Below are 25175 nucleotides of genomic sequence, written 5' to 3' on the forward strand. Positions count from 1 at the left end.
ATTATTAAAGTTTGACTGACCTATCTGACTGTTTTTTTGACATTCCTTTAGCGCAGTTAGATGCGGCTTATAACACGGGGCGGCTTATAGGTGGACAAAGTTTTGAAATATGCCGTTCATTGAAGGCGCGGCTTATAACCCAGGGCGGCTTATGGTGCGGAAAATACGGTATATACATATATATATATATATATATATATATATATATATATATATATATTATGAATATTTAATTGCTATTGTTAGACCGCCATCCTGTGTATTTGTCTGATTATTAGGGGTGTAACGGTACACAAAAATTTCGGTTCAGTACGTACCTCGGTTTAGAGGTCACGGTTCGGTTCATTTTCGGTACAGCAAGAAAACAACAAAATACAAATTTTGGGGTTATTTATTTACCAAATTTGCAAAATCTTCCACCACAAATATTTTTCTTAGTGGAATATTTGATGTGAAGTAATGGGAACCTTGGATAGGTCAATAATTCATAATAACATTGATTTTGATTCAATATTATGTTTTGAGCAATGACAGTTTGAAAGAGAAAAAAAAACTGTTTTGTTTTATTAGTCAACATTGCAACTTTTTCTAAATGACATTTAACCTTTAAGCTTTTTTTATTTCATTTTTGTTATGTTTTTGTTTATTTTAATAGTATTTTTAGAATGTGCCGTGGGCCTTTAAAACATTAGCTGTGGGCCGCAAATGGCCTTCGGGGCACACTTTTGACACCCCTGCTATAGATAATACAAATTAAATGTGATAAATCTATGGATAAAAAGCAGAGCCTGGCGACGCATGCGCGTTTATCATAACTCTCTCTCTCTCTCTGTCTCTGCCCCTCCCTCACCAATGCTGCTGCGCACACACTTTGTTTTGTTTTTAACCCCTTCTTAACCCTGAACGCACATTGAAAATACACGCAACCCTAACTCAAAATGCCGGACATTTGAGGCATTTAAGAAACTCCGCCCTGACAGCTCCGCAAAAGAGGACATGTCCGGTGAAAAGAGGACGTATGGTCAGTCTATCCTAGCCCGTTAGCTGCTAGCATGCCGTGTGTTGTGCCTCGGTGTGCATTGTTTACACAACGTGCGTTACGCTACTTAATATGTCCGTGTGGAAATTCGTTCGGTACACATCCGAACCGAACCGGAACCCCCGTACCGAAGCGGTTCAATACAAATACACGTACCATTACACCCCTACTGATTATAATGGTTATTTTTTTTAATTATTAGTATAGTTTAGTTTTATAGTTTCAAGTTTATTCACAATACCATATAGCAATTACAATAGTAGTGAATGTCATCATTTAAAGATGTTGGTACGTGAAAAGGTCCCCCAAATAAGATAGAAGAAGCTTTTGATGGGGGGGTCCAGAGGACAGTATATACATGGAATGATGAAACATGGTAGCAAGCACAACAACAACAACAAAAAACAAAAAAACAACGCTATATGATTAACACAAGATAATAGTACTAAAGAAAGCATACACATACATACATACATACATACATTATCAGTATCAGTATCAGTAACGATATGACCAATGTTGCCCTGTAACTACTTGGTATTGGATTGATACCCAAATCTGTAGTATCGCCCAAAACTAATGTAAAGTATCAATACAAGAGAAGAATAAGTGCTTATTACATTTCAAGAATATGATTTTACATCAGACAATAACCAGCTATTAATACTAAATTAAATACAACTAAAATAAATATATAAAATCAATTAAATATCCTTACCCTTTCCATCCTTTGTAACTGAGCTACTGTGTGGAACAATTTCCCTTGTGGATCAATAAAGTTTGTCTAAGTCTAAGTCTAATCAACAAGTGGATGAATACTAGTTTTGAGAAAATAATACAACTCCAGAAGGTCTTATCTTTGTCCATGTGATGTCAGATGAAACAAATACCCAGCAATAGGTTTGGAGGAGAAAAGGTGAGGCCTTTAATGCCAGGAACACCAAGCCTACCGTCAAGCATGGTGGTGGTAGTATTATGCTCTGGGCCTGTTTTGCTGCCAATGGAACTGCTGCTTTACAGAGAGTAAATGGGACAATGAAAAAGGAGGGTTACCTCCAAATTCTTCAGGACAAGCTAAAATCATCAGCCCGGAGGTTGGGTCTTGGGCACAGTTGGGTGTTCCAACAGGACAATGACCCCAAACACACCTCAAAAGTGGTAAAGAAATGGCTCAATCAGGCTAGAATGAAGGTTTTAGAATGGCCTTCCCAAAGTCCTGACTTAAACGTGTGGACAATGCTGAAGAAACAAGTCCATGTCAGAAAAGCAACACATTTAGCTGAACTGCACCAATTTTGTCAAGAGGAGTGGTCAAAAATTCAAGCAGAAGCTTGTGGATGGCTACCAAAAGCGCCTTATTGCAGTGAAATTTGCCAAAGGACATGTAAGCAAATATTAAAGGGGAACTTTATCACCAGACCTATGTAAGCGTCAATATATACCTTGATGTTGCAGAAAAAAAGACCATATAATTTTTTAACCGATTTCCGAACTCTTAATGGGTGGATTTTGGCGAATTAAACGCCTTTCTATTATTCGCTCTCGGTTGTGACGTCACATCGGGAAGCAATCCGCCATTTTCTCAAACACCGAGTCAAATCAGCTCTGTTATTTTCCGTTTTTTTCGACTGTTTTCCGTACCTTGGAGACATCATGCCTCGTCGGTGTGTTGTCGGAGGGTGTAACAACACGAACAGGGACGGATTCAAGTTGCACCAGTGGCCCAAAGATGCGAAAGTGGCGAGAAATTGGACGTTTGTTCCGCACACTTTACCGACGAAAGCTATGCTACGACAGAGATGGCAAGAATGTGTGGATATCCTGCGACACTCAAAGCAGATGCATTTCCAACCATAAAGTCAAAGAAATCTGCCGCCAGACCCCCATTGAATCTGCCGGAGTGTGTGAGCAATTCAGGGACAAAGGACCTCGCTAGCACGGCAAGCAATGGCGGCAGTTTGTTCCCGCAGACGAGCGAGCTAAACCCCATGGATGTCTTGGCTCACACCGTCCCGAAGATGATCAAGAGAAGAATATCGACCCTAGCTTCCCTGGCCTGCTGACATGAGGGTATGTCTACAGAATATATTAATTGATGAAAATTGGGCTGTCTGCACTCTCAAAGTGCATGTTGTTGCCAAATGTATTTCATATGCTGTAAACCTAGTTCATAGTTGTTAGTTTCCTTTAATGCCAAACAAACACATACCAATCGTTGGTTAGAAGGCGATCGCCGAATTCGTCCTCGCTTTCTCTCGTGTCGTTTTCGTCATTTTCGCTTGCATACGGTTCAAACCGATATGGCTCAATAGCTTCAGTTTCTTCTTCAATTTCGTTTTCGCTACCTGCCTCCACACTACAACCATCCGTTTCAATACATGCGTAATCTGTTGAATCGCTTAAGCCGCTGAAATCCGAGTCTGAATCCGAGCTAATGTCGCTATAGCTTGCTGTTCTATGCGCCATGTTTGTTTGTGTTGGCATCACTATGTGACGTCACAGGAAAATGGACGGGTGTTTATAACGATGGTTAAAATCAGGCACTTTGAAGCTTTTCTTAGGGATATTGCGTGATGGGTAAAATTTTGAAAAAATCTTCGAAAAATATAATAAGCCAGTGGGAACTGATTTTTAATGGTTTTAACCATTCTGAAATTGTGATAATGTTCCCCTTTAACATTGCTGTATGTATACTTATTAAAAAAAACAAGCTGTGGAAGGCAATTGGCCCCCAGGCCGGACATTGGACACCCTTATCTCTAGCCCCACCCCTATCACAGCATGTGGCGACACTGATTTTACACACCACTAATCTGAAAATAGCCACAGGATTAACCAGTGGGCAGATGCCCATTGATTTGATTATCAGAAGCAAATTATTCCTGTCACACTTTTTGTTTTAACCACACAATGGAGACAAGAAAAAAAAACACATGAAGAAAACCCATCTGACATCAAAGTAGGCCAAAACTAATTAGGCTGTTGCACAAGCACGCAGAATAGAAAAAAGGACAAGGAACATAGCCCGAGGGGGGGAACCGTAATGAGGCTGCGGCGTCCCAGTCGTTATCGCTGCAATGTAACAGAGAATGTTCACCACTCAAGGTACTTTATTGTCACACCAGCACACGTGACATTTAGTCTATTTCCACACAACTTTGTTATTCCAACCAAGGGAATGAAAAAAGTGAGTGAAGGATAGACTTTCTTTTTAATCCCACAATGGAAAAAAAATACGTGGTTGCAGTGCAGATTCATGAAGTCCACAAAAAAGTATTAAAAGCAGCACGAAAGTCAGGAAAAGTGCTGTCCCTAAGGTGTTTAAACCAAAGGGTAAAATATAGGGATGTCCAAAAAAGGCTTTTTGTCGATATCCGATATTGTCCAACTCTTTAATTACCGATACCGATATCAACCGATATACAGGTAAAAGCCAGTAAATTAGAATATTTTGAAAAACTTGATTTATTTCAGTAATTGCATTCAAAAGGTGTAACTTGTACATTATATTTATTCATTGCACACAGACTGATGCATTCAAATGTTTATTTCATTTAATTTTGATGATTTGAAGTGGCAACAAATGAAAATCCAAAATTCCGGGTGTCACAAAATTAGAATATTACTTAAGGCTAATACAAAAAAGGGATTTTTAGAAATGTTGGCCAACTGAAAAGTATGAAAATGAAAAATATGAGCATGTACAATACTCAATACTTGGTTGGAGCTCCTTTTGCCTCAATTACTGCGTTAATGCGGCGTGGCATGGAGTCGATGAGTTTCTGGCACTGCTCAGGTGTTATGAGAGCCCAGGTTGCTCTGATAGTGGCCTTCAACTCTTCTGCGTTTTTGGGTCTGGCATTCTGCATCTTCCTTTTCACAATACCCCACAGATTTTCTATGGGGCTAAGGTCAGGGGAGTTGGCGGGCCAATTTAGAACAGAAATACCATGGTCTGTAAACCAGGCACGGCTAGATTTTGCGCTGTGTGCAGGCGCCAAGTCCTGTTGGAACTTGAAATCTCCATCTCCATAGAGCAGGTCAGCAGCAGGAAGCATGAAGTGCTCTAAAACTTGCTGGTAGACGGCTGCGTTGACCCTGGATCTCAGGAAACAGAGTGGACCGACACCAGCAGATGACATGGCACCCCAAACCATCACCGATGGTGGAAACTTTACACTAGACTTCAGGCAACGTGGATCCTGTGCCTCTCCTGTCTTCCTCCAGACTCTGGGACCTCGATTTCCAAAGGAAATGCAAAATTTGCTTTCGTCAGAAAACATGACTATGGACCACTCAGCAGCAGTCCAGCTCTTTTTTTCCTTAGCCCAGGTGAGACGCTTTTCGCGCTGTTTCTTGGTCAACAGTGGCTTGACACGAGGTATGCGGCAGTTGAAACCCATGTCTTTCAAGCGTCTCTTGGTGGTGGATCTTGAAGCACTGACTCCAGCAGCTGTCCACTCCTTCTGAATCTCCCCCACATTTTTGAATGGGTTTTTTTTCACAATCTTGACCAGGGCGCGGTGATCCCTATCGCTTGTACACTTTTTCTGACCACAGTTTTTCCTTCCCTTTGCCTCTCCATTAATGTGTTTGGACACAGAGCTCTGAGAACAGCCAGCCTCTTCAGCAATAACCTTTTGTGTCTTTCCCTCCTTGTGCAATGTGTCGATGGTTGCCTTTTGGACAGCTGTCAAATCTGAAGTCTTCCCCATGTTTGTGTAGGCTTCAGAACTGGACTGAGAGACCATTTAAAGCCCTTTGCAGGTGTTTTGAGTTAATCAGCTGATTAGTTTGTGGCACCAGGTGTCTTCAAAATTTAACCCTTACACAATATTCTAATTTTGTGACACACGGAATTTTGGACTTTCATTTGTTGCCACTTCAAATCATCAAAATTAAATGAAATAAACATTTGAATGCATCAGTCTGTGTGCAATGAATAAATATAATGTACAAGTTACACCTTTTGAATGCAATTACTGAAATAAATCAAGTTTTTCAAAATATTCTAATTTACTGGCTTTTACCTGTATACAGTCATGGAATCAACATATTATTATGCCTAATTTGGACAACCAGGTATGGTGAAGATAAGGTACTTTAAAAAATATATATATATATAAAATAAGATAATTAAAAACATTTTCTTGAATAAAAAAGAAAGTAAAACAATATAAAAACAGTTACATAGAAACTAGTAATGAATTGAAAATGAGTAAAATGAAGTGTTAAAGGTTAGTACTATTAGTGGAGCAGCAGCACGCACAATCATGTGTGCTTACGGACTGTATCCCTTGCAGACTGTATTGATATATATTGATATTGTCATGTCTGTGTGATCATGTTTTTGTTTTGGTCATGTTCGTTTTGGTTTTTGGACTTTTTGTGCACTTTTGTTTTGTCACCATAGCAACCATTAGTTTTCACCTGTCACGTCACGCACCTGTTTCACGTTTTGAGTCGCGCACCTGTTTTCACTAATCATGTCCATAGTATTTAAGTTCATTCTTTTCAGTTTGTCGTTCTGACGACATCCCCGCATTTATACTCTCCACACACTTATGACCCTTGCTGCGCTTTTTCATGCCGTTTTTGTCCATGCCAAGTAAGTTTTGTTTATTATTGCCACAGTTAGTGTTTTTTGTTGTTCATAGTTTTTGCCTTTGTGCAAGTGTTTGGTTTCATAGTTTGTTCTCCGCCTTTTGTTTACTTCCTTGTTTTGTAATTATAGTCTTTAAATAAAAAATGTACTCACATTCCCGTCTCGCCCGAGCCAACTTTCCGTTGCATCCCGGAAAAGCTAACACCCAAGACCAAGTATTGACAGATATATAATGTAGGAACCAGAATATTAATAACAGAAATACATGGGGGAGGGAGGTTTTTTGGGTTAGTGCACAAATTGTAAGTATATCTTGTGTTTTTTATGTTGATTTATTTAAAAAATAAAAAAAAAATAAAAAAAAACATACCGATAATAAAAAAAACGATACCGATAATTTCCGATATTGCGGTAGAAAATGGATAGATGGATGGACATTTTAACGCATTTATCGGCCGATAATATCAGCAGGCCGTTATTATCGGACATCTCCAGTAAAATACTAAGGCTGTCAAAGGATTAAAATATTTGATCACATTTTGTTAATAGTTAATTCAAAATTAATTGTGCTTAATCACAGATATAATTTGTCACGAGAGATGTCCGATAATGGCTTTTTTGCTGATATCCGATATTCCGATATTGTCCAACTCCTAATTACCGATTCCGATATCAAGCGATACCGATATATACAGTGGTGGAATTAACACATTATTATGTCTAATTTTGTTGTGATTCCCCGCTGGATGCATTAAACCAGTGTTTTTCAACCTTTTTTGAGCCAAGGCACATTTTTTCCATTGAAAAAATGCGGAGGCACACCACCAGCAGAAATAATTAAAAACTGAAACTCAGCAGCCGATATTGACAGTAAAAAGTCGTTGTCGCAATTATTGGATATGACTTTAAAGCATAACCAAGCGTGCATCAATATAGGTCTTGTCTCAAAGTAGGTGTACTGTCACATCACACCCTGACTTATTTGGACTTTTTTGCTGTTTTCCTGTGTGTAGTGTTTTACTTCTTGTCTTGCGCTCCTATTTTGTTGGCTTTTTCTCTTTTTTTGGTATTTTCCTGTAGCAGTTTCATGTCTTCCTTGACCGCTATTCTCCACACCTACTTTGTTTTAGCAATCAAGAATATTTCAGTTGTTTTTATCCTTCTTTGTGGGGATATTGTTGATTGTCGTGTCATGTTCGGATGTACTTTTTGGACGCTGTCTTTGCTCCACAGTAAGTCTTTGCTGTCGTCCAGCATTCTGTTTTTGTTTACTTTGTAGCCAGTTCAGTTTTAGTTTCGTTCTGCATAGCCTTCCCTAAGCTTCAATGCCTTTTCTTAGGGGCACTCACCTTTAGTTTATTTTTGGTTTAAGCATTAGACACCTTTTTTACCTGCACACTGCCTCCCGCTGTTTCCGACATCTACGATGCAATTAGCTACCTGCTGCCACCTACTGATATGGAAGAGTATAACGTAGTAAGTCTGCCGATCTCCAGACAGCACCGACACTCAACAACAACACATTATTTGCGGATTACTGGTTTGCAAAAAATATTTTTAACCCAAATAGGTGAAATTAGATCATCTCCCACGGCACACCAGACTGTATCTCACGGCACACTAGTGTGCCGCGGCACAGTGGTTGAAAAACACTGCATTAAACAATGTAACAAGGTTTTCCAAAATAAATCAACTCCATCCATCCATCCATTTTCTACCGCTTATTCCCTTTGGGGTCGCGGGGGGCGCTGGAGCCTATCTCAGCTACAATCGGGCGGAAGGCGGGGTACACCCTGGACAAGTCGCAACCTCATCGCAGGGCGAACACAGATAGACAGACAACATTCACACTCACATTCACACACTAGGGCCAATTTTAGTGTTGCCAATCAACCTATCCCCAGGTGCATGTCTTTGGAACCCACGCAGTCACGGGGAGAACATGCAAACTCCACACAGAAAGATCCCGAGCCTGGGATTGAACCCAAGACTACTCAGGACCTTCGTATTGTGAGGCAGATGCACAAACCCCTCTTCCACCGTGCTGCCCAAAGTAAATCAACTCAAGTTATGGAAAAAAAATGCCAACATGGCACTGCCATATTTATTATTGAAGTCACAAAGTGCATTATTTTTTTTAACATGCCTCAAAACAGCAGCTTGGAATTTGGGACATGCTCTCCCTGAGAGAGCACGAGGAGGTTGAGGTTAGAGGGGGGGTAGCGGGGGGTGTATATTGTAGCATCCCGGAAGAGTTAGTGCTGCAAGGGGTACTGGGTATTTGTTCTGTTGTGTTTATGTTGTGTTACGGTGCGGATGTTCTCCCGAAATGTGTTTGTCATTCTTGTTTGGTGTGGGTTCACAGTGTGGCGCATATTTGTAACAGTGTTAAAGTTGTTTATACGGCCACCCTCAGTGTGACCTGTATGGCTGTTGACCAAGTATGCGGTGCATTCACTTGTGTGTGTGAAAAGCCGTAGATATTATGTGACTGGGCCGGCACGCAAAGGCAGTGCCTTTAAGGTTTATTGCCGCTCTGTACTTCTCCCTACGTCCGTGTACACAGCGGCCTTTTAAAAAGTCATAAATTATACTTTTTGAAACCGATACCGATAATTTCCGATATTACATTTTAAAGCATTTATCGGCCGATAATATCGGCAGTCCGATATTATCAGACATCTCTATTTGTCACCATTAATAAGGGTTCCAGAGACAGATTAATTTTAAGTTTTTAAAACTATGACTAGTTTGCTTTAATTAAATGTGTTTTAAACATTATGCTTTTTTAAACAGCTCAACGCAAAAAGGACATAAACACGCTTTTCATGACAAAAAAAAAAAAATCACCTGCAGTGCGTTGGTGTCTTGCCAGAGTTTGTATTTTGTAGTAATACACTATTTGTATTCCTGCTGTAGGAGCACTTGCATTCAGAGGAAGAGCTACACCATGTTTGGATTTCAGTTTTACACTGAAATCTAAGTAAGATGAAATATCTCAAATAAGGGTGATATTTGCTTATTTTCTGTCTGTAAGATAATTCTTCTCACTAAGCAGATTTTATGTTAGTGTTTTACTTGTTTTAAGGGTTTTGGTCCTAAAGGAGTTCAGGTACCTCGGAGTCTTGTTCACGAGTGAGGGGAAGAGTGGATCGTGAGATCGACAGGCGGATCGGTGCGGCGTCTTCAGTAATGCGGACGCTGTATCGATCCATTGTGGTGAAGAAGGAGCTGAGCCGGAAGGCAAAGCTCTCAATTTACCGGTCGATCTACGTTCCCAACCTCACCTATGGTCATGAGCTTTGGGTTAGGACCGAAAGGACAAGATCACGGGTACAAGCGGCCGAAATGAGTTTCCTCCGCCGAGTGGCGGGTCTCTCCCTTAGAGATAGGGTGAGAAGCTCTGCCATCCGGGGGGAGCTCAAAGTAAAGCCGCTGCTCCTCCACATGGAGAGGAGCCAGAGGAGGTGGTTCGGGCATCTGGTCAGGATGCCACCCGAACGCCTCCCTCGGGAGGTGTTTAGGGCACATCCGACTGGTAGGAGGCCACGGGGAAGACCCAGAACACGTTGGGTAGACTATGTCTCCCGGCTGGCCTGGGAACGCCTCGGGATCCCCCGGGAAGAGCTGGACGAAGTGGCTGGGGAGAGGAAAGTCTGGGCTTCCCTGCTTAGGCTGCTGCCCCCGCGACCCGACCTCGGATAAGCGGAAGAAGATGGATAGATGGATGGATGGATACCGAAAATCAGTAAGTCAGTCGCCCTTAAATTGACTCGGCAGCACCACCTGTCGTTGTGGAGTGTGAATTATGGATGCTGCTGGTGAGAATGGAAGAATCGCATGTGTGGAACAAAAAGTGGAAAAACAGTGCCAAAAGTATTAAACTTGAAGAAAACTGTCTTTAATTTCAAGAACATTTTTGTTCTACTTGCAAGTTGCTTTAACTTAATAATAATAATAATAATAATAGATTTTATTTGTAAAAATCACTTTACATTGAGTAAACAACCTCAAAGTGCTAGTGTATTAAAAAAAATTAAAATAAATAAATAAATAAAAAGATAATAAAAATAAATAAAAATAAAAACTAGAACAGACAAATCGCTAGAACTAGTATGCATATATTTAAAAAAAAAAAGAAGGCTTTTTTAAAAAGAAGGGTTTTTAAGCCTTTTTTAAAAGCATCCACAGTAGAGATGCGCGGATAGGCAATTATTTCATCCGCAACCGCATCAGAAAGTCGTCAACCATCCGCAATCCACCCGATCTAACATTTGATCAGAACCGCATCCGCCCACATCCGCCCGTTGTTATATATCTAATATAGACGATGCAAGGCATTAGTGAGGTTATAAAGCTTTTGCCTGTTAAAGAAAGGAGACTGATCCAATGCAGCACAGACATTCGCGTGCCACGCTGTCACGACCCAGACGCACACCAGTGCGCAATCATATGGGAGCCGCGCTGAGCGCACCTCCAAGCACGTCTCGCTGCCGGCGACGGCCGGGTATATGGGCCCGACGCTCCAGCGCCATCCATTTTCAGGGCTAGTTGATTCGGCAGGTGGGTTGTTACACACTCCTTAGCGGGTTCCAACTTCCATGGCCACCGTCCTGCTGTCTATATCAACCAGGGTGAGCCCCACCCCTTTCGTGAGCGCACTGCGCGCGGAGTGACCCCTGTTACGCGCCCCCGGCAACAGGGGTGGCGGGCAGGTAAGCTGCGCGGGCGGAGCGCGCGGAGTGACCCCTGTTATGAGCCCCCGGCCACAGAGGTGGTGGGCAGGTAAGCTGCTTACCTGCTGCGCGTGACGCCGGCCGTGGCGAAGGCGGACGAGGCGGGGTGTCGGTGCGGTGGGCGCGGTGGTGACCCTGGACGTGCGTCGGGCCCTTCTCGCGGATCGCCTCAGCTACGGCTCCCGGTGGGGCCCTCTCGGGGGAAGGGGCCTCGGTCCCGGACCCCGGCGAGGCGTCACTTCTCCGCTCCGCTTTTTTTTCTTCTGTTGTGGCATATGCAGCAGGTGCATTTTCGTATGTGGGTAACAACATTTAACTATGTATATATATTTCCGAATTGGTTTAACTGCCACCCGCCTGAATCTATTTAAAATCTAATTTTTTTTTAACCACCCGACCCGACCCGACCCGCAGATAAAATCTAATTTTTTTAAATTTCATCCGCCCGATCCGCGGATAATCCGCGGACTCCGCGGTTGTGCCCGCAAACCGCGCATCTCTAATCCACAGTCTGTGGTGCCCTCAGGTGGTCAGGGAGAGCGTTCCACAGACTGGGAGCGGCGGAGCAGAAAGCCCGGTCTCCCATTGTTCGTACCTTTGTCCTCAAGAGGTTGGAGGAGGTTAGCCTGTCCGGAGCGGAGGTGTCGTGTGGAGGATTTGGGGGTGAGTAGTTATTTGAGGTAAAGGGGGGCATTTCCATAGAGGCACTGGTGGGTTAGTAGGGAGACTTTGAATTAAATCCTGAGTGGAACAGGAAGTTATTCTCCTTACAAATCCTTTTGGGTGTTTGTGGAACATTTGTGGAGTTTTGGCAGTAACTTCACTCCATATGGGTGATGTATCGACAAATTCGAGTTTTTGTCGAAGACGATTTAGAAATGTAGCAAAAAATTATTATTTTTTCCTTCTTCCGTAGATTCCACCCTCCTCCTTACTTCCTTAGCGGCACACCTACGAAAACATATCTTAATGCTGACACTAACTAGGGCGAAACCTTTGTTGGTAGTTGTTTGGTTTTTTGGAAACAGGCGTGGAACAAAATGACTGCACGCTGCAAAGTTTGTTTGAAAAAGCAACAGAAGCCTCCAGTGGAGTGCAGGAAATGCAAATCTTTACGAGGCGAACAAGACCGTGACAACAAAACAAACTAAGCAGCTTACTGCGGGGGAATGACTCACACCAGGTAGGTATGCTGATGCCATGTACGATAAGATAGAAGCACAGTGGACATAGGGCTGCGACTAACGACTATTTTGAAAGTCGCCTTGTCATCACCATTAGTTGACTAGTCGGATTATAAAGCGTACACATATTTAATGGCTATGATTTTTCCATCGATCTAAAACGCAGCTTAATTTAGTTTAGGCTTGTGCTTATAAACAAAGATGACTTATTCATTCATAAATATTTATTTATACTATAACTGTGCTGCTAATTCAGCTGTTACAAAAATTAAAAACGACTATAAAAATGTTCATTTAAAAAGGAAAGAGAGGCAAATTGCTTAAAAATAAAAATAAAATAAAAATTACCTTGTTTATGTACAGGTAAAAGCCAGTAAATTAGAATATTTTGAAAAACTTGATTCATTTCAGTAATTGCATTCAAAAGGTGTAACTTGTACATTATATTTATTCATTGCACACAGACTGATGCATTCAAATGTTTATTTCATTTAATTTTGATGATTTGAAGTGGCAACAAATGAAAATCCAAAATTCCGTGTGTCACAAAATTAGAATATTACTTAAGGCTAATACAAAAAAGGGATTTTTAGAAATGTTGGCCAACTGAAAAGTATGAAAATGAAAAATATGAGCATGTACAATACTCAATACTTGGTTGGAGCTCCTTTTGCCTCAATTACTGCGTTAATGCGGCGTGGCATGGAGTCGATGAGTTTCTGGCACTGCTCAGGTGTTATGAGAGCCCAGGTTGCTCTGATAGTGGCCTTCAACTCTTCTGCGTTTTTGGGTCTGGCATTCTGCATCTTCCTTTTCACAATACCCCACAGATTTTCTATGGGGCTAAGGTCAGGGGAGTTGGCGGGCCAATTTAGAACAGAAATACCATGGTCCGTAAACCAGGCACGGGTAGATTTTGCGCTGTGTGCAGGCGCCAAGTCCTGTTGGAACTTGAAATCTCCATCTCCATAGAGCAGGTCAGCAGCAGGAAGCATGAAGTGCTCTAAAACTTGCTGGTAGACGGCTGCGTTGACCCTGGATTTCAGGAAACAGAGTGGACCGACACCAGCAGATGACATGGCACCCCAAACCATCACCCAACCATGCAAATTTTGCATTTCCTTTGGAAATCGAGGTCCCAGAGTCTGGAGGAAGACAGGAGAGGCACAGGATCCACGTTGCCTGAAGTCTAGTGTAAAGTTTCCACCATCAGTGATGGTTTGGGGTGCCATGTCATCTGCTGGTGTCGGTCCACTCTGTTTCCTGAGATCCAGGGTCAACGCAGCCGTCTACCAGCAAGTTTTAGAGCACTTCATGCTTCCTGCTGCTGACCTGCTCTATGGAGATGGAGATTTCAAGTTCCAACAGGACTTGGCGCCTGCACACAGCGCAAAATCTACCCGTGCCTGGTTTACGGACCATGGTATTTCTGTTCTAAATTGGCCCGCCAACTCCCCTGACCTTAGCCCCATAGAAAATCTGTGGGGTATTGTGAAAAGGAAGATGCAGAATGCCAGACCCAAAAACGCAGAAGAGTTGAAGGCCACTATCAGAGCAACCTGGGCTCTCATAACACCTGAGCAGTGCCAGAAACTCATCGACTCCATGCCACGCCGCATTAACGCAGTAATTGAGGCAAAAGGAGCTCCAACCAAGTATTGAGTATTGTACATGCTCATATTTTTCATTTTCATACTTTTCAGTTGGCCAACATTTCTAAAAATCCCTTTTTTGTATTAGCCTTAAGTAATATTCTAATTTTGTGACACACGGAATTTTGGATTTTCATTTGTTGCCACTTCAAATCATCAAAATTAAATGAAATAAACATTTGAATGCATCAGTCTGTGTGCAATGAATAAATATAATGTACAAGTTACACCTTTTGAATGCAATTACTGAAATAAATCAAGTTTTTCAAAATATTCTAATTTACTGGCTTTTACCTGTATATTAAAAAAAAAAGCAGGTTAAAATAGCAGCAATAAAAACAAACAAAACAAAAATCTAACCGACTCAAACAGAAAACAAGCATTTTGTATTGATGTTAGAGATGCGCGGTTTGCGGACACAACCGCGGAGTCCGCGGATTATCCGCGGGTCGGGCGGTTGAAATAAAAAAAAATTAGATTTTATCGTCGGGTCGGGTCGGGCGGTTGAAATTAAAAAAAATTAGATATTAAATAGATTCAGGCGGGTGGCAGTTAAACCAATTCGGAAATATATATACATAGTTAAATGTTGTTACCCACATACGAAAAACGAGCAGGCACCTGCAGCATATGCCACAACAGAAGAAGAAAAAAAAAAGAGATGGCAACGCCGGTAGCAAACGTGGTACGCGACAAACTAAAAAAGGGAATACTAAATAAAGACCAGGGGAAAAAAAGGCCAGAAAAGTTCAGCGTGGACTCGTTTTTATGAGGTTGTAAATCAGGATGATAGTAATGCTGGCTACGTGATTTGCAAGAGCTGCGACGCTGTTTATGTCTACGACAGTCACAAAACCGGGACATCTAACATGGTGCATCACATTTGTGCAAAACCCCGAATCTCCACAAACACCCTGAGCATGAGCAGTTTCGTCCGCCGTGATCCCAGAAGAGTGCCACAGGATGTTAAAACAAGGCTTACAGATGCATGTGTGAACGCAGCTGCCAGCAGCAGTTTGAGTGGCGCGAGCGCGCTTGGAGGTGCGCTCAGCGCGGCTCCCAGATGATTGCGCACTGGTGTGCGTCTGGGCTGTGACAGCGTGGCACGCATTGAATGTCTCTGCTACATTGGATCAGTCTCCTTTCTTTAACAGGCAAAAGCTTTATAACCTCACTAATGCCTTGCATCGTCTATATTAGATATATAACAACGGGCGGATGGCGGGCGGGTGCGGTTTTGATTAAATGTTAGTTCGGGTGGATGGCGGATGGTTGACGACTTTTGTGATGCGGTTGCGGATGAAATAATTGCCTATCCGCGCATCTTTAATTGATGTAGATAAAAAGCTGCCCAGTTTTAGCACTCTGATAGACTCAATGTAAATAATTGTATTATTGATTCATTCTTAACATGTTAGCTATCTAATAGATCAGGCGTGGGCAATTATTTTGCCTCGGGGGGCCAAATTTAGAGAAAAAAAATGTGTCTGGGAGCCGGTATACATCTAGTTCTAGGAACACTAACACAAAATGTCTGAATGCTAAAAATGTTATGACAGACCGCCTTAAAACATTTTTTACATTATTTTTACTGAATGAGACACCCAGAATGTACATGAAAATAAAGAACGTGTGATTTACAATATTAACTATGAAGGATAAAACACTGAATATTGACAACATATGAAAGTCACACCCCCTCTCCATCCACATATTTTACAATCAAGCGAAACGAAAAAAAAAGGAATAATTACGTATAAGTTATCACACAACTCTTATGCTTAAAGGCAGTTGCTATAGGTATTATCAATTGTGCTGAAGTTGTACTTTTCCAATCTTGCTTTGCGAGTTGTCTCGTGTCAGCAGTTCGTTTCCAGACCCTGCCTGCTGACAGCCAAGGACGGACATCGAGTACCTCAACGCAGACAAAACAGAGACAGGGCGAAATCTGCACATTTCCATTCTGAATAATCATGTATTGTGTCTACTTGGGCTGCTTGCGTTACCCCTCCCTTCAGAAGCAGCCTCGGTGATGTTAACTAGGGACCTCCCGGATAAATAGAGGAGCATGTGGGACTGTACCTTGGAGTGTAGGGTGAAACTGTAACTGAGTGTACAGCCCAATACGTCTCTCCTCATGAGCAAAATTCAACTCTGTCTCTGCCTGATTCCTTCTTCTTGTCTTGTGTAATAGATAGTTCGGTGTTTTAACCTGACAGAAACGCAACAAAAATGCAACAAACGTAGCGAAATATGAACACGAAGGGTAAAAAAAAAAAAAACACCTAAAATCTGATACATCTGATGTATCACTAAGCTTTAGAACTTAGTTGTAAAAATCTCCTTCTGCGTCTGTCCCTGACACCCACATTTCAGGCTCTGGAAACACTCTGTGGAAACGCTGCCGATATTATCGACCGATGAATACTTTAAAATGTAATATTTATAACACAGGCACGGGTAGATTTTGCGCTGGGCGCCAAGTCCTGTTGGAACTTGAAATCTCCATCTCCATAGAGCAGGTCAGCAGCAGGAAGCATGAAGTGCTCTAAAACTTGCTGGTAGACGGCTGCGTTGACCCTGGATCTCAGGAAACAGAGTGGACCGACACCAGCAGATGACATGGCACCCCAAACCATCACTGATGGTGGAAACTTTACACTAGACTTCAGGCAACGTGGATCCTGTGCCTCTCCTGTCTTCCTCCAGACTCTGGGACCTCGATTTCCAAAGGAAATGCAAAATTTGCATGGTTGGGTGATGGTTTGGGGTGCCATGTCATCTGCTGGTGTCGGTCCACTCTGTTTCCTGAGATCCAGGGTCAATGCAGCCGTCTACCAGCAAGTTTTAGAGCACTTCATGCTTCCTGCTGCTGACCTGCTCTATGGAGATGGAGATGGAGATTTCAAGTTCCAACAGGACTTGGCGCCTGCACACAGCGCAAAATCTACCCGTGCCTGGTTTACGGACCATGGTATTTCTGTTCTAAATTGGCCCGCCAACTCCCCTGACCTTAGCCCCATAGAAAATCTGTGGGGTATTGTGAAAAGGAAGATGCAGAATGCCAGACCCAAAAACGCAGAAGAGTTGAAGGCCACTATCAGAGCAACCTGGGCTCTCATAACACCTGAGCAGTGCCAGAAACTCATCGACTCCATGCCACGCCGCATTAACGCAGTTATTGAGGCAAAAGGAGCTCCAACCAAGTATTGAGTATTTTACATGCTCATATTTTTCATTTTCATACTTTTCAGTTGGCCAACATTTCTAAAAATCCCTTTTTTGTATTAGCCTTAAGTAATATTCTAATTTTGTGACACACGGAATTTTGGATTTTCATTTGTTGCCACTTCAAATCATCAAAATTAAATGAAATAAACATTTGAATGCATCAGTCTGTGTGCAATGAATAAATATAATGTACAAGTTACACCTTTTGAATGCAATTACTGAAATAAATCAAGTTTTTCAAAATATTCTAATTTACTGGCTTTTACCTGTATGTTTTTTCCCTTCTTTATTATGCACCGTAACACAACATAAACACAACAGAACAAATACCCAGAATCCCATGCAGCCCTAACTCTTCCGGGCTACATTATACACCCCCGCTACCTTCTTTATTATGCATTTTCGGCCGGTGCGACTTATACTCCGGAGCGACTTTTACTCCGAAAAATACGGTAAATGTCTTTTATTTTTTGAGGCTACATGACCCAGGCCTAAATACTTGATAAAACTACCGTAGTTAGTAGTACATTCTTCTGTATTGTTTTCATACAAAATGAATGATCTAAAAGTTAGCTTTTCTTTTCAGAAGGCATGTTACATGTTAAAATTGTGCAGCTTAGCGGGGACCAAATACCAATTTAATTGATTTCAACTCATTCTAGAGAGAAACTGTGATTTGAGATACAAGTGTTTTGAGTAAAGCGCTCCGTCGCAGAACCAATTGGGCTCGTAAATTGAGGTAGAGAGGCGGCCCTTCCCTCTTTCCTCTCTGCCCATTGCAGTCTTTGCTAGTAAAAGTAGGTACAAGTGACGTTAAATGGGAAAATATCAATTTCATGCATCGTTTAAATGCATTTTACATGTAAAACTTTTAGTACTCTCTTGAACATGTTTGTATCTTCTGGCTGTCTGCAACAAATGAACTGAAATTGCATTATTTCTTATTTCTGTCGTGGCACCGAAGCAGCACGTATACAAAAGCAGTCAAGTTGTCACGTTGTGTAAATGGTAAATAAAAAGAGAATACAACAAATCCTTTTCAACTTATATTCAATTGAATAGACTGCAAAGACAAGATATATTACTTGGTCAACAGCCATACAGGTCACACTGAGGGTGGCCGTATAAACAACTTTAACACTGTTACAAATAAGCGCCACACTGTGAACCCACACCAAACAAGAATGACAAAACACATTTCGGGAGAACATCCGCACCGCAACACAACATAAACACAACAGAACAAATACCCAGAAGCCCTTGCAACACTAACTCTTCCGGGACGCTACAATATACACCCCCCGCTACCACCAGGCTGTAGAATAAATATTACATTTCAACATTTCTGACAACAAAGATTTGCGTCAGCCTGCGACACATAGTCATTTTGATAGTAGGCTATTATAGCTGATATAGACACTTACATCATGTGTTGCCTTCGTTATAACACTTATATAAGACTTTTAAAGTAATTTTGATAGTAGGCTAATATAGACACTTACATCATGTGTTGTCTTCATTATAACACTTATATAAGACTTTTAAAGTCATATTGATAGTAGGCTAATATAGCTGATATAGACACTTATATCATGTGTTGTCTTCATTATAACACTTATATACCGTAAGACTTTACATTTTTTGTGGCTCCAGACATTTTTTTCTGTATTATTTTCCGTTTAATAATGCTCTTTTAACATTTTGGGTTGCCGACCCCATGACTTAACCGAACATGACAAGCGAGAACGCATTTTGATTCAAGTGGATGAGCTAAATGATGATGAACTGTGCACAATTGCTTTACTACATCATTGTTTACCTTTAGGTTCTTTGATCTTATGGTCAGAATGTGTTTTTGTGTCAGCTAAATGAACAAGTAGTAATAATCAGCATTTTTATATATAATGGATTATAAAATCTAATCCATTATTATTATTATTGTTATTATTATTATTGTTTTTATAAGGATGGAAAGAATAATGCAGGTATAAAGTAGACTAAAAATGTACCGTAGTAGCAATATAAAATATAAAAAAATGTAATATTTACATATTATATATACAGTATATGATATATACTGATCTATTTTTATATAATATATACAATACATAACAATGACCATGTACAATATTACAGTATATGTAACAGCTGCAGCATAAAATAGAGAGTAGATCCAGCAGAAAATTGACTTTAACAGTGAATTCTCAGAGTTTGTTGCTGATTTTGTGACGCACGCAGATAATATAATTATAATGGGGGATTTTAATATCCATACGAATACCCCATCGGACCCTCCGTGCGTGGCGCTCCAGACTATAATTGATAGCTGTGGTCTTACACAAATGATAAATGAACCTACGCATCGCAACGGTAATACAATAGATCTAGTGCTTGTCAGGGGGGGGTCACCACCTCCAAAGCCATGATACTCCCGTATACTAAAGTAATGTGCGATCATTACCTGATACAATTTGACGTTCTGACTCATTATAAACAAAGAGAGGTAGTTAACATAGAAGCGGTAATGTAATTATTATTATATTACAACTCATACCTTTTTGTGCATTAATGAGGTCCTACTGGATGATGATTTGGTTGCAAACGTAAAATAACAGCATCTCTCTGGAAGCAAAGCGTCAACAATGGAGCCTATCCCCGAATGGTGTAATGCAGTGTTTTTCAACCACTGTGCCGCGGCACACTAGTGTACCATGAGATACAGTCTGGTGTGCCGTGGGAGATTATCTAATTTCACCTAATTGGGTTAAAATTATTTTTGCAAACCAGTCATCATAATCCGCAAATGTGTTGTTGTTGACTGTCTGTGCTGTCTGGAGCTCGGCAGCGTAACCGTGTAATACTCTTCCATATCAGTAGGTGGCAGCAGGTAGCTAATTGCTTTGTAGATGTCGAGAAAACAGGTAGCTAACGCTTAAACCAAAAATAAACAAAAAGGTGAGTGCCGCTAAGAAAAGGCATTGAAGCTTAGGGACGGCTATGCAAAACTGAACTGGCTGCAAAGTAAACAAAAACAGAATGCTGGACGACGGCAAAGACTTACAGCGTGTGGAGCAGCAGACGGCGTCCACAAAGCACATCCGTACATGACATGACGATCAACACCAAAAATAGGAGCGCAAGACAAGAAGTAAAACACTACACACAGGAAAACACCAAAAAAAACTCTAAATAAGTCAGGGTGTGATGTGACAGGTGGGGACAGTACACCTACTTTGAGACAAGAGCTATAGTGACGCATGCTTGGTTATGGTTTGAATTCATATCCAACAATTGCCAGAACGACTTTTTACGGAGTTTGGCAAAGTTTTGGATGACAATGACTGTAAATCAAATAAATGATAGCACATCTTGTTCAAAGCTTAATCTACTACAGTTTAAGGTTGTCCATCGCATATATTTTAATAACGCTAAACTTTCCCAAATGTATGCCAATATTGCATGTAATCGCTGCAAACATGACACGCATGTTCTGGTCATTTTTTAAACATCTTGCAGATGCACTAAATTTTGTGCAGAATCGGCTATTTTTTGGAATCGCACCCAACTATCAAAAAAATTAAGCAGACTTTTAGGGATAGTATCGCCTTTGCATCATTAATAGCTCGCAGGAGGATTTTATTGGAGTAGAAACCACAGTATGGCTTAAGGACCACATGTTTTTCTTAGATTTAGAGAAAATTTTATACAATCTGAGGGGTACACCGAAACAATTTGACGTGACCTGGGGCTGCATAATTAGTTACATAGAATAGAATGGAATAGAATAGAAAGTACTTTATTGATCCCTGGGGGAAATTCACTACCACAGTTCGCTCACAATAGACAATAAACACTTAAGGTATTTTTTACATGTGAATAATATAAATACAGTCTATTATACAACATTATTCACATGTGAATAATATAAATACAGTCTATTATACAGCATTATTCACATGTGTATAACAAATACAGTATTATACAGCATTATTCACATGTGAATAATATAAATAGTCTATTATACAACATTATTCACATGTGAATAACATAAATACAGTCTATTATACAGCATTATTCACATGTGAATAACAGTCTATTATACAGCATTATTCACACGTGAATAACAAATACAGTCTATTATACAGCATTATTCACATGTGAATAATATAAATACAGTCTATTATACAGCATTATTCACATGTGAATAACATAAATACAGTCTATTATACAGCATTATTCACATGTGAATAATACAAATACAATCTATTATACAGCATTATTCACATGTGAATAAAATAAATAGTCTTATACAGCATTATTCACATGTGAATAATATAAATACAGTCTATTATACAGCATTATTCACATGTGAATAACAAATACAGTCTATTATACAGCATTATTCACATGTGAATAGCATAAATACAGTCTATTATACAGCATTATTCACATGTGAATAACAAATAGTCTATTATACAGCATTATTCACATGTGAATAACATAAATACAGTATTATACAGCATTATTCACATGTGAATAAAAAAATACAGTCTTATACAGCATTATTCACATGTGAATAACATAAATACAGTCTATTAGACAGCATTATTCACATGTGAATAACATAAATACAGTCTATTATACAACATTATTCACATGTGAATAACATAAATACAGTCTATTATACAGCATTATTCACATGTGAATAACATAAATACAGTCTATTATACAGCATTATTCACATGTGAATAAAATAAATAGTCTTATACAGCATTATTCACATGTGAATAACACAAATACAGTCTATTATACAACATTATTCACATGTGAATAACATAAATACAGTCTATTATACAGCATTATTCACATGTGAATAATATAAATACAGTCTATTATACAGCATTTTTAACATGCGAATAATATAAATACAGTCTATTACACAGCATTATTCACATGTAAATTACATAAATACAGTCTATTATACAGCATTATTCACATGTGAATAACATAAATACAGGCTATTATACAGCATTATTCACATGTGAACAACATAAATACAGTCTACCGGTATTTTACAGCATTATTCACATGTGAATAACATAAATACAGTCTATTATACAGCATTATTCACATGTGAATAACATACATAGTCTAGTATACAGCATTATTCACATGTGAATAACAAATAGTCTATTATACAGCATTATTCACATGTGAATAACATAAATACAGTCTATTATACAGCATTATTCATATGTGAATAAAAAAAATACAGTCTTATACAGCTTTATTCACATGTGAATAACATAAATACAGTCTATAATACAGCATTATTCACATGTGAATAAAAAAATACAGTCTTATACAGCATTATTCACATGTGAATAACAAATACAGTCTATAATACAGCATTATTCACATGTGAATAAAATAAATACAGTCTTATAAAGCATTATTCACATGTGAATAACAAATAGTCTATTATACAGCATTATTCACATGTTAATAACATAAATACAGTCTATTATACAGCATTATTCACATGTGAATAAAATAAATACAGTCTTATAAAGCATTATTCACATGTGAATAACATAAATACAGTCTATTATACAGCATTATTCTCATGTGAATAACATAAATACAGTCTATTATACAGCATTATTCACATGTGAATAAAATAAATACAGTCTTATACAGCATTATTCACATGTGAATAACATAAATACAGTCTTATACAGCATTATTCACATGTGAATAACATAAATACAGGCTATTATACAGCATTATTCACATGTGAATAAAATAAATACAGTCTTATACAGCATTATTCACATGTGAATAACATAAATACAGGCTATTATACAGCATTATTCACATGTGAATAACATAAATACAGTCTATTTTACAGCATTACTCACATGTGAATAACATAAATACAGGCTATTACACAGCATTATTCACATGTGAACAACATAAATACAGTCTATTTTACAGCATTATTCACATGTGAATAACATAAATACAGTCTTATACAGCATTATTCACATGTGAATAACATAAATACAGGCTATTATACAGCATTATTCACATGTGAATAACATAAATACAGTCTATTTTATAGCATTATTCACATGTGAATAATATAAATACATTATACATTTACAGTACATGTACAGTCAAAAGGAGCATATGCATTATAGAATATAATAGGATAGAAAGTACTTAATTGATCCCTGGGGGAAATTCAGCACCACAGCTCACAATATACAATAATAAATAATATATATAATGTATTATATATATATATATAATATATGAATAATATAAGTATATTATACATATATTCTACATTTAAGTGCAGTCAAGAAGGCTGTCAGAATGAAGGACTTCTTTTTTTCTTTTTAATATAATTTTCTTATAAATAAATATGATTTTTCTGTAATTTTATTTATTTATTTATTTATTTTTACTGAATTTTTTGGGGGGGCTGAGGGGGGTTGGGACATTAAAAAAAAAAAAAAAAAAAAAAAGAGTGTCTGTTTTCTCAGTACCTGTATTATGATTTCCCTATCAAATGAATAAATATTATATAAAATAAAATAAAATAAAAAGGTTGGAAAAACACTGGTTTAATGCATTCAAGCCTCCTGGGCAACCTTAGTGTTTACAAACACGCAGCAGCTTTTTTTTTTTTGCAGTGCCATCAACATAAAGGATGTGACGTCACAACCTTGATGTGCGGACACAACATTAGGCACACCTGCATTTTTTTCTTTTTTTCTTTTTTTTTTAAATATATACATTTATATGAGTATTTCATAAAACTAGCACGGATTTTTTGCATAGTGAAGACTTATATGAGTGCCTAAAGAAGTTAAAAAGTTAGTTATATTGGACTAACTTTTACAAGTGGGGGAATTCTCGTTACGTGTACTCTGTGGGTGAACCTGAACGCACCACCGTTAAATACAAGCAGCTAGCTAAGCATAAAGCCAGCATACATTCCCCGCCTATCTTGGTGCTATGTCCCGCAGCGACTCACCCAAAGCTCGGTGCCCCAGTCCATGTTCAGCCCGCTGGCCCAGCCTCACCACCGCCGAAGGGAATATACAAAAAGAACTTCTCCGAAGTTGTCTCGGGAGTTTGTCGCAGAGGCGTCGCTTCCTTCAACAAGTCACGTCAACACGCTCACATAATTGGCTCATTAAAGCCCGCGCACAGCTGCTAGTCTAGTTTGTCCAAATATTTTTCATAGCGGAGGGAAAGCGAGATGAAACTGGGTTTCATATCCGCGTCACTCCCAAATCCTTAAAACCCTTAAAGGGCCAGCGCGCAAACATTACATGACAGTGTGGGCGGGGCCTGGGCCCGGGGGGCGCGCGCGCACGCGCAGACGTTGTGACGTATTTGGTGCGACGCGCGCACGTACCGCGTCACGTGACACGCCACGCCACGTACTTGTAAAGTACCTCCTGTAAAGATTTGTATTTACAACATTAATAATATATGCATGCTATGCAAATATTTAAAAAAAACAAAAAAAACAATAAAAATAAAGTTTGTTGTGGAATTTCACAAGAAAAAGGGCACAATTTCACAAGAAAAAGTGTTATAATAAAAGTTGTCATTTTTCTCGACGCGAGTCAAAATTTTACATGAAAAACTGGACATTTGTGCAATGTTATGATAAAAGTTGGGATCCATATCGCAGAAGAAATAAAATAA

At 39.5% G+C, this 25175-nt stretch overlaps 1 protein-coding gene across 1 annotated transcript in view; it reads right to left on the minus strand.

Annotated features, from left to right (window-relative positions):
• The window catches only part of trip10a (thyroid hormone receptor interactor 10a), a 145368-nt gene extending 120562 nt beyond the window's left edge, over nucleotides 1-24806 (minus strand). The window contains exon 1 of the mRNA XM_061982065.1: nucleotides 24493-24806. Coding sequence (XP_061838049.1) covers nucleotides 24493-24516 — 24 coding nt within the window. The 5' untranslated portion in view covers nucleotides 24517-24806. The remainder of the gene's footprint in view (nucleotides 1-24492) is intronic.
• Between the last annotated feature and the right edge of the window lie 369 nt (nucleotides 24807-25175).

The sequence above is a fragment of the Nerophis lumbriciformis genome, linkage group LG24 (genome assembly GCF_033978685.3).
Source record: "Nerophis lumbriciformis linkage group LG24, RoL_Nlum_v2.1, whole genome shotgun sequence".
NCBI classification, from domain to species: Eukaryota; Metazoa; Chordata; class Actinopteri; order Syngnathiformes; family Syngnathidae; genus Nerophis; species Nerophis lumbriciformis.